At 37.9% G+C, this 10000-nt stretch overlaps 1 protein-coding gene across 17 annotated transcripts in view; it reads right to left on the bottom strand.

Moving 5' to 3' along the window:
* Positions 1 to 10000, bottom strand: part of LOC138003436 (somatostatin receptor type 2-like) — a 26301-nt gene that overhangs the window by 6654 nt on the left and 9647 nt on the right. For 3 of the 17 annotated variants that reach the window (XM_068849502.1, XM_068849509.1, XM_068849511.1), the window contains 7 exons: positions 8767 to 8891; positions 7589 to 7659; positions 6627 to 6692; positions 5454 to 5547; positions 4528 to 4619; positions 2160 to 2285; positions 1138 to 1302 (listed from right to left, as the gene is read on the bottom strand). Coding sequence is in view for 4 of the 17 variants with exons in the window: in XM_068849509.1 (XP_068705610.1) it covers positions 1284 to 1302; positions 2160 to 2285; positions 4528 to 4619; positions 5454 to 5547; positions 6627 to 6634 (339 nt within the window). In the remaining 13 variants the exon portion in view is untranslated. Of the gene's footprint in view, positions 1 to 1137; positions 1303 to 2159; positions 4620 to 5453; positions 5548 to 6626; positions 6693 to 7588; positions 7660 to 8766; positions 8892 to 10000 lie in introns of all 17 variants that reach the window. The other 14 variants (XM_068849503.1, XM_068849512.1, XM_068849495.1 and 11 more) reach the window with 12 other exon arrangements.

The following is a 10000-nucleotide window of genomic DNA, read 5'->3' on the forward strand; positions in this document are numbered from 1 at the left end:
ATGTACTTACTGTATGGAAAAACAAGAACCCCAAAATGGAGTAAATCTTTATTCTAAAGAAGAAAAATGAAGGAGGGCTTAACAGGGTGAAACGCTCAGCAGCCCATGGAAGTTTCTTCCGCGGAAACCTTACACAGGGGCAGCGGAGCACCTTAGGGGTGGCGGGGAAGAAGTTTTGGAGAAAACAACTTGAAGGAAAATAGTCCCCTAAAACCTCCCTCTCCGAGGCCCCTGTTTAAATGCAGGTATCACCATTTTTTAAAACCTTAAGCCTAACTGATAACGTACCCAAGTTCTACCGCGACATAGTAAAACCCCAAAAGAGAGTGTTCCTGATCAAATCAAGTTATTTCAAACATTCACTTTGTGTGGAACGAAATAAATACGGAGTTTATCGACAAAATGCAAACGATGCACTGATTTGTCAATTAAGGATCGAAACGTTTATTTCATTCAAAGAAGTCTCAAATAAATTCAGTATTGAATGTTTTTTTCTGCCGTACGGCCTGATTTCGGATAGGACAGATCAATGTAATGCCAAAAAAAAAAAAAACACCTATGATTTAAAATTTAAAAGCTGATTTGCAAAATCATCTCCAGCTCCTTGATTGAACAACAATAACAGCATTCTTCTACTGCAGGTAAAAGATAAAACTAAATTTCAACACACCAGAACAACAACTTCCTTTCTTTTTAAGTAACAAAGGAAGTGTAAAGTTATCCGTCTTTCACGTTACAAGAGAATTCCAAACGTTCTTTATACAAACAACACTATCTAGATAAAATGAAAAAAAAAAAACAAACCCTTACCATCATTACCATTGTGCATTTATTCTATACTCATTTGCGATAGCGGAATCGTTTCATTATCAGTATAATATTAAATGGCATCTTGAAGTCTCTCTTTACGGTCTCGAAAATACCATCACCGGATAGGGAAAATCACTCCTTGTAGTTGTCCTTAAATTGATCACATGGGTGACGTCAAAATCCCAATGATAAGGTTAAGTTAATCTTAGGTTTCCGAAAGCGGTCTCCAGAACTTCAAAACTTGTTCCTCTTCCAAGAAAAACACGCAAGTTAACTTCTAGAGGTCAAAACCGAAGCTCCACGTATAAACCATTTGAAAATTCTTACCGTCGAGTCAATCCTGTCATGAACGTGTTTACCGCTACAAGTCAAAAAGCTTGCAAAGAGTCATGTAGGTTCACTGGTTAAGCGGGCTTCAAAGAACAGTAAATTATCCTTCCTACAGCACTTCAACTCGTCCCTGCACTGTATGCTCATAAGAACGCCTTGTTACTGCAATGGGAGACGAGAATTGATGTGGATTAAAATATTATCAAACGCTGCTCCGGATCAAAAGTATCATTTCAGCACAAACGTGTTAAAAAAGCAAGACACTCTTTTTTATCGGTGCAACCTGTCCCAGAGGTACAAAGGAATTCTTAATTATGCACAAAGACCAAACTCAGGTGCCAAAAAAACAAGATGACTCTTTTGCAGGGAACCAAATGAATAAATTGTACAACAATCGAAATAAGAAAAATTATTTTGCGTACGGTAAGCACTGACCAGAAGAAATACTTCAAGAAATAAACGTTTTCTTCCAAAAGGACCCTTTTTCTGCAATTTGTGATAAAAAAAGGAATACGTAAAAATGGAAAAGAAGAAAATTTAAAGTGTTTCAAAGTAAGCGCAATGTACGACTATCACACCATGAAAACTAGCAAACGTCCACAATTTTAAAACAATTTAGCCCTGCTCATATCACAAAAACTATATCCGACTATTTGAACCTATTCAAAAGCAATCATTTCTCGATTCAGTATGAGGGACTTCGGTTGTTTATAAGGGAACAAAATTGGAAGCGTTCCAGCGAACTTCAAGATAGGAAACACTAATGTACAAAGGAAGGATAAAAAATAAAAATAAAGCAGTGTCGTGAACGAAACGTTTCTTATTTTAAGTCTTATTTGTCCTCTTAACTTTGAAGGAAAGTCCTGAATTCGATAAATTGTTCAACGCAAGGTTAACTCGACTTTACTTACGCAAATTTGCTTGCATCAAAGGTGAATTGATGTAGGATAATTTAAAACGGAAGGAAGATTTGCTCTCACGAAGGACCAACACTCAACATGGATTACTACTTTACTCACCCACTACCGGACTCCGCAGTAAGACGAAGAGAATGCCAACTGCCTACTATCTCGTACCCAGAGTCCTCAGGCTTTTTGGTCAGCGGGTGATTGGATTGGTCGCAGCAACTCTGCCAGCTGTTTGGTCTCAGCATCATAGGCAGTACAAATCCACATTTTTTTATCCAAAAAGGAACAAAAAGAACCCCTGTCATTTTCGTAAGGGAGCCCCCCTTGGGGCAGTTTGTTTACTTTACCACGATTGTTTAATACTATCCAGGGACTAAATCAAGCATGGAAATAGATTACAGTTTGAAAAAATATGCCACTTTTTTTTACTTCTTACACTTACTGCATTCAACTTTAATTTATTCATCCTTGGAAATGGTAGGAATGATTAGTATTCTTTAAAGCAATTGCTAAAAATTCATTGCACCTAATGTTGAAATATTTTTTCCATATGGAAAGGTAACAGCAGTTATTTCTGTGAAAGCCTTCTTCAGAAAACTCCAACATGGGATTATGCCCCTTTCAAATGTAGCTTTGTATGCTTTTGCTCGATGACTTTGAACAATTATTACATAAATATGAAGTTATGGAGTTTTTTAAAAGTTAAATCTAATGGAAGGGGATTTAAATTATAGAAACCACTGTGTTGCAACCAGAGTCCACAAAGAGAGGTTAAATAATCTATTGCACTGGAAGTATTTAGTAGGCCAGCATGAAATTTGTTTTGGATAATAGCACTGAATCACCTTCAACAAGTTTTCTAAACTTTGAAGATACCTAATTTTATATCCTCCTGCTGTTTTATTGCTGGAAGATAAAACCAATTCTTGATTAATTATTTTTGTTGTCACATTAACCCACTACAATGTGTTGAAAGTGTATTATTAGCTGTGGTAATATTTTGTTACAGTAAAATCCCCCCTGCTAGTGAGCTGGATTTCTGAATCAAATTTTCAACTTGGAATACCGATATTGTTGTTTTGGCTATTCAGAGTTAACCTAATCTATGTTTATTTCTGTAATTTGGAGGGAAGCAAACGATTGCCATTTGCTTGAAATGACTACAGCAAAATATAATTGCAACTAAAACGTTTCCTTCTAGTGTACCCAATTTGAGGTGCTTATATGGCATGTTATGTATGACATTGGTGCTAAATTCACTTTAAAATTTATCTTTGAACGACTGAAATACATTTCTAACTTTTCAGGGACGTCATGCATTTCTTTTTTTTCCTCCGTCTTAATAAATTTGCCTCCATGGACCACTTGAATGGCCATTTTAACAACTTAATTTTGAAGAAAAATGCAAAAATCTTAACATTTTCTGCTGGATGCTGGCCCCCGCGGAAACAGTGTGCAAATATTTAGTCGAAAGAGAAACCATTTGGAAATTTAGTGATATATTTTTTGCTCCACTTTTTAAAAGATAAACGCATGAATTGAAATCAAGATGGTACTCCATTAGCCGGTAAGCTCCACAAACAAATTTCCACTCAAACACTGTCACACTGTGTCACAGCAACCTGGACTCGCGTTGACCTTGAAATTGTTAAAGAAATTTGCCTCGTAGCACTGTTGGCTAAAAGGTACTGTGGCCCACAACTAAAAAGAGAATCTCGCTGGCATAAAAACGCACTATGCAGTCAAAACATTCGTCCGTTTTACTGGCCTGAAAAAGGTCTTTTTTTTTTATCGACGGAGATCGGATAAACACCCGATGGCAGCCATGTTTTTCGCCAGTGAACAATAAGTCAGTGGTTACCGTCTTGCGCACGCGTCCTTGAAAGGCAACCTTAGCCAATCAGCGGTTTTTGAGACCTGTCGCTTGCATCCCCTTGCGACAGACCCTTGCGACAGTCATTACATCAGTCTCTTTGGGCGCACAACCGCTGACCAAAAATGCCGAGGACTCTGGGTACGAGATTGGCATGCTGTTTTTTTTGTAATTTCGGGTCCAGATTACTCGCGGTCCTGCATCCCAAAGTGATATTTTGGCTGCGTGAAGGACTAGGTTAAGAGAGGAACTCATCCCCAAGGCCGAGAGGCACAAATCAAATACGAACGAGGGAACAAGAGAACCCTCGTTTATATTTGAATACCGAATCTATCCATGTGGCCATGGGCTAGTGGGCACTACCACAAAAGGGGGCTGACTTACTTCCGGTTAACAAAGGAAGTAAGAAGAAAAACGATCACGAAACGAGCGACAGGGGTTGGATATGAGATACTTATTTCCGGTTACCAATGCAAAATGAGTAAGACTTAATCCGGTTTACAACCGCCAGAAAGAAAATCAGGTGATAAATTGAATGTTGACCTAAACTAGAATTGCCATGTTTGGCTACCTGAATTAAATGTCCATCAAAACTATGTAACGTACAGGTGAGTCCTTCCTCTGCGCTTCTTTCCTTGTTTGAATGTTTGCTGTTCCATCCTTCTTATGTTCGCTAACTTGTTGAAGACAAATCTGCACTGAAAACAAAAATATTGGTGCCACATTACGAAATAAAACAGTTAAAAGAAAAACATTCTTCCCAATTACTGGTTTCAATGTAGGCGATCTGTGTAAGAGAATACTTCACAAAGTGTCACAGGCTTGCTCTACTCCCCAAGTTCAACAAGCAGACAATCGACCAATTTCGATATATTTAAATTCAGTCCCAAAGAAGACATCATCGCGAGGCTCTGGGGAATAAATAAAAGGTTTTGTATGAGTTTATTCTCCACAGCCTCGAGATGATGCCTTTTGTTTTGGACTGAATTTCAATATTTCGAAATTGGTCTATTGACATCACAAAGTGTCCACTATAAACTCCAGTACCGAAGTAACGATAAACAGCTGAACTGGTCTTTGTAATCAAAACAAAACTTAATGTCATTTGATTCCTTGGGTAACATATTTACAATTGTATAAACTGAGCGAATAGACCTTATTCATAAATGGCGGTCAATTTATAATTCTTTTGTCGAAGTGCAAATTAGCCTACCAAGCCACCATACCATACAGTGAATTGAAAAGAATTCTTGCTTTAAAATGAGGCTTGGTAGGCTAATTTGCACACGGACAAAAGAATTATAGATGTGACCGCCATTTATGAATAAGGTCTATACCAGTAGGTACCCTGAGTTAAAACCCTCATGGGTGGGGTTTAATTAATGGGGACTATTGGTTACACCTTAAGATTTTGATTAAAATGTTTGGTTAGTCGAGGCACCTGAGTGAAACTGTTTTATATTAATTTTATAAAATGATCATTAAAAAAAACTGTAAATTAATTCAAAATGATAGGAAACTGCTCAATTCACTTTAGTTACGCTTGCCACTGTGCACCCTTCCTCTCCTTTACTCTTTAAAATGTATCTGGACAAGGCAGTGTTCAGCATCCTACTTCCATTTCTCCTGTGAAATGCGACAAAGACACCCACTAAAGTTTGCAAAACTGACCTTGTTGCATTCAACACTACTCACGTTATAACTCTTCGTGTATAATGCTACCATTGATTATTTCTTATGAAATTTCCATGCTTGACAACAATCACAGAAGGAAAAGCACTGGCACACTAGCTTACTTCACATCACAACGATATTGCAAAAATATTTGTACTCATGCACAATGTTTGTTTGTCCGATTAGTCATAGTTCTGTTTTTTTTTTTTTTTCCAAGTAAGGTTTCCTTCACTTTGATGCAATAGCGCTATTCAAATACTAAACATACACAGCAGAGGTCAAGAAAGAATATTGTTTAAGCTAATGACCTTAACCGAAAAATGTCATTGATAAATTTGCTATGTGTTTGGTTGAATAAGATTAAATTCAAACAGATTTGCCTAGCTAGTAAAATCCAAGAGGAAGCTACAAAAAAGGGTTGCACATCAAATTTAAGATTCAAGCTCCAGTCTCTGGGAAAACACCACTGCCATGCCTAAGATGCAACAAGTCGTGCAAAAAAGCCAATGAGGGACTTCTCAGAAATTAGCAGGGGGCTGCAGATTTTCAGTAAGGCAGCGTTCAAAAATTTCAATAGCTTACTGTATCTTGCTTAAATGGCAGGAAATATTTCATTTGTTTTGTATTCATGTTATAACATATTTAAAGCATCCCTTTATGATCCCAATGGCTTAATTTCTTGTGACCCTCCCGTTTTTCCACTCTCTATTTTTTTCATGGCCTTCCCTTTTAAAGGGCTCAAAAAACTGTGACCCACCCCTCCCCCCTCCCCCCTCCCCCCCAGATTTCCACCTCCAATCCTGCTAATTTCTGTCAAGTGCTTAAGTGTCCTTGAGTGGCAACTAAAATCCTGCAATTTAAAATTACCACCATTAAAGAACAAGTGTTCTCATCTTTGCAAAATATAATTCTAGAAAGAGATAGGGTCACCTTCCTTCCTCCTGATTGTTCACTGAAGGATATATTTTGGTGAATTATCAATTGTAGAGACAGCTACGTCTTAAGTGGTTACATGCTGAGATGCTTCTTACCTTAGCATAAAGCCTGCTTGCCCTTTTAACTACCTGCAGCTACAGCTTCCATGTTGCCATACTTCCCTTTGGAAACAATGTAAAATGAATACAATTATAAACCAAAATACAAAAAAATACGGGTTTCGAAATTTAAGTCTGGGATACATTAAATATGGGCTTGGAAAATATATCCAAATAATCATAGAAACATCAACATCAAGGAGTAACAGAGATTAGACATTGGTCACAGGGAACTACATTTCTAATACAAGATGAAGACATAACAATCTACATGGCAGATGCACTCTCCTGGACCCAGTCAACTTCTCATGAAAATAAGAACACAATAGAAGATGAAGACATAACAATCTACATGGCGTTCTAGATGCTTTGCCAGTATCGGATATCAAATTAACAGACATCAGAGATGCCCAAGATAAAGACTCTTGGCCGGGTTTAGACATGGTGGAGAACTACTGTAACAATATTTTGTGCTAGTAACAGTGTGAAAAGACTGGAAACACTCATTCCAACTTCATTCCCCGAGTGCCAGTGACAAGTGATTGCAACTGATTATTTCCAACTTGATCCCATCACTTATTTAAGGACGGTGCCTACTACAGTTATTGTGCATACGTTCTGAACATCTCGAGATACTCCGGTTTCCTATAGGCGATGCTTACCAATACAGTGATATTTTTGCGCGGTTTAAAGCTATCCGGAGAAAGTAGATCTTAGTAATTACTCTTGGTATCCAAAAAGAAAATTGGGGGTAACCATGCATTTTTGAGAGATAATTAAGCTTCAATTTGAGAAAGAACACCATACATTGCTTTGTATTTTAAAGCTCTTTACAAATATTATTCATCAATTATCTTTGAAAAATGCGTGGTTACCCTCAATTTTCTTTTTGGATTTCAATAGTTAACACTTGTTAAGATCTACATTTCCTGCATAATCACAAACCAGGGCAAAAATACCTTTGAATTTTTAGGCACTGTCCTTAATGGTGGGTGATTACCATAGTTTTCCTGCCCCTTGGAAGCAGCACCTAGGCAGAAGATGACCAAATGCTAAGAGGTTATTAGGGCACTCAAAGCAATCTTTGCTAGACATGGCATCCCAGATGAAGTCAGAAGCAACAATGATCCACATGAAATATGCCTCAGCAAAATTTAACAAATTTGCAAAGGACAGCTGGGGATTCAACCATACAACAAACGGTGAAGCTAAACGAGTTGTAAAAACTCCAATTGAAAGCAAATCCTCTACCATGTGGATACTCACCAGCGCAGTTACCCAGGTGATAGAAAACCAACAGATTTACTTTTCACATGAATTTAGTATCTGGCTGGCCTGATATTGAGAATTTGCATCAAAGAGAACGAGAGAGTAAGGCTATTCAATCAGTGACAAAGAACTGCCCCACTGAAGCCACTCAAGCTGGCACCCCATGTATGTTTGATCAAAGTAGAGGAAAACACACAAGTGGTTACCAGTCTGAGAACAGTCGCAGGTACAACAAAAACGCCAAGATCCTACATAGTGGAAAATGGATAGAGGTACAGATGAAACCATGCATTCATGCATTACAGCAATTCCAGGTAATGAGCCTCGGGTCCCTAAGGCCAGGGGACCAGTGTCCGCTAACAAGCCAGTCTTTACCTGTGAAGTCTCTCCCATCACCTTGCACCTTGTATTTCTTCAAGACCAAAGAGACCGATAAGACTCTCTCTTAAACTTAAAGAGAGTATTGGGCTTGCCTAACTTTATAGTCAACTTTAAACTTTTGGATCCAGTTGGTGTTAGATGTTTTGTCTCAAGCCCCTTGCAGGTTCATGTAGTTTGCCTCCTACCTGAGTTTGTTTCAATTTGTTAGCAATTAACTCTTAAAAAGAGAGATGTTGTGTTATTGAAGTTTGAACTTTATACATAATGACTGTAGTACATGGTAGCAGTTTTAATGAGCATGCACAGTAGCAAAGAAAGGAGGCTGATAAACATGATTGTCTGTTTGTGTCTTGTGATTGAGTAGATTTCGTTACAACTAGTAATGTTGTTGGCTTTCACAACACTTCAATTCCAAAAATGGAAAATGTGATTGGCTTACCACAACTACTCTGTGACCCTTACAAAGGATAACAGATTCTGACATTACCTTTGTTAAGAAGTTAATTTCGACTGTGTTTGGATATTCCAAGTAAGTTTGGACTTGAACAATTTTACGAATAAACAATTGGGCAAAGTATGCTCCATACTGTACATGTCCAAAAGCAGTTGAACCTGTAAAGAATGGTAAAAAGCAAGAAAATGAAATGAGTCGAGTGGAACAAAATAATTAGGAAGCTCGGTTTCTACAAAGTAGCACATTAAAACAGCTTGCACTACCTTTGGTGGCCAATTTGAAAGCATATGCTACTTTGGCCACCCCACACATCTCATACTGTATTTACAGTAACAGTACTGTAATTTACTTAAGGACCTTAAGCTACACTTAATTATTCAATAGAACCTTAGATTTTGATTCATAACTTTTTATTAACAACAATAACCAGTGTGAAATAAAATGAACCATACAAATAGAACAAGGCCTGGATAGCCTTTTCCCGTGTAACAGCACCATTCAACACTTCAATTGAATCAAAAAATTCTCCTTTTTAGGGCAGTGCCTTGCAAGCATCTGTTCCGTGCGCCCCTGCCCCACTGGGTGCATTTTTTTTTTTGCTTTCCTGCTGTCTTCATGAATATATATTAATTATATAGATTTTTTTCTAGTTAATGTACAAGATATACAAGTTCCTATACCCAATAAAGCTGTGAAAAAAAAATATAATTATCATAATGATCTAATGATAATGAACTCTATTAATTTTATTTAATAAGAAGTGCTTAGTTTTCTACCCATATGAACCATGTGAGCATTAGCCCTACTAATGGCAATGGGCCCACACAAAGAACATAGAAAAACTCTGACCAGGGTGGGGATTGAACCCACGACCTTCGGGTTAGATCTCTGTTGCTCCACAGACTGAGCTACAAGATCAGACGGGAGCAGGTCGTGGGAATTAACATTGTAAGATGTCAATGTCACAGCAATGAAAATGTACCTGACCTAAATTGTAGCTCAGTCAGTAGAGCAGCGGTGGGTTCAATTCCCACCCTGATCAGAGCTTTTCTCTCTCTTTGTGTGGGCCCATTTCCATTAGTAGGGCTAATGCTCACATGGTTCATATTGGGTAAAAAACAAGCACTTCACGTTACCCTATAATACTCGAGTCTGTTGAAATATAAGTGCTGCACGGCTAACGTTTGTTTGTACGTATTCATTGCCGTAACATTGAAATCTTAAATTCCCATGACCTGCTCCCGTCTGACCTTGTAGCTCAGCAAGT

Source organism: Montipora foliosa, chromosome 5 (genome assembly GCF_036669935.1).
Source record: "Montipora foliosa isolate CH-2021 chromosome 5, ASM3666993v2, whole genome shotgun sequence".
NCBI lineage: Eukaryota > Metazoa > Cnidaria > Anthozoa > Scleractinia > Acroporidae > Montipora > Montipora foliosa.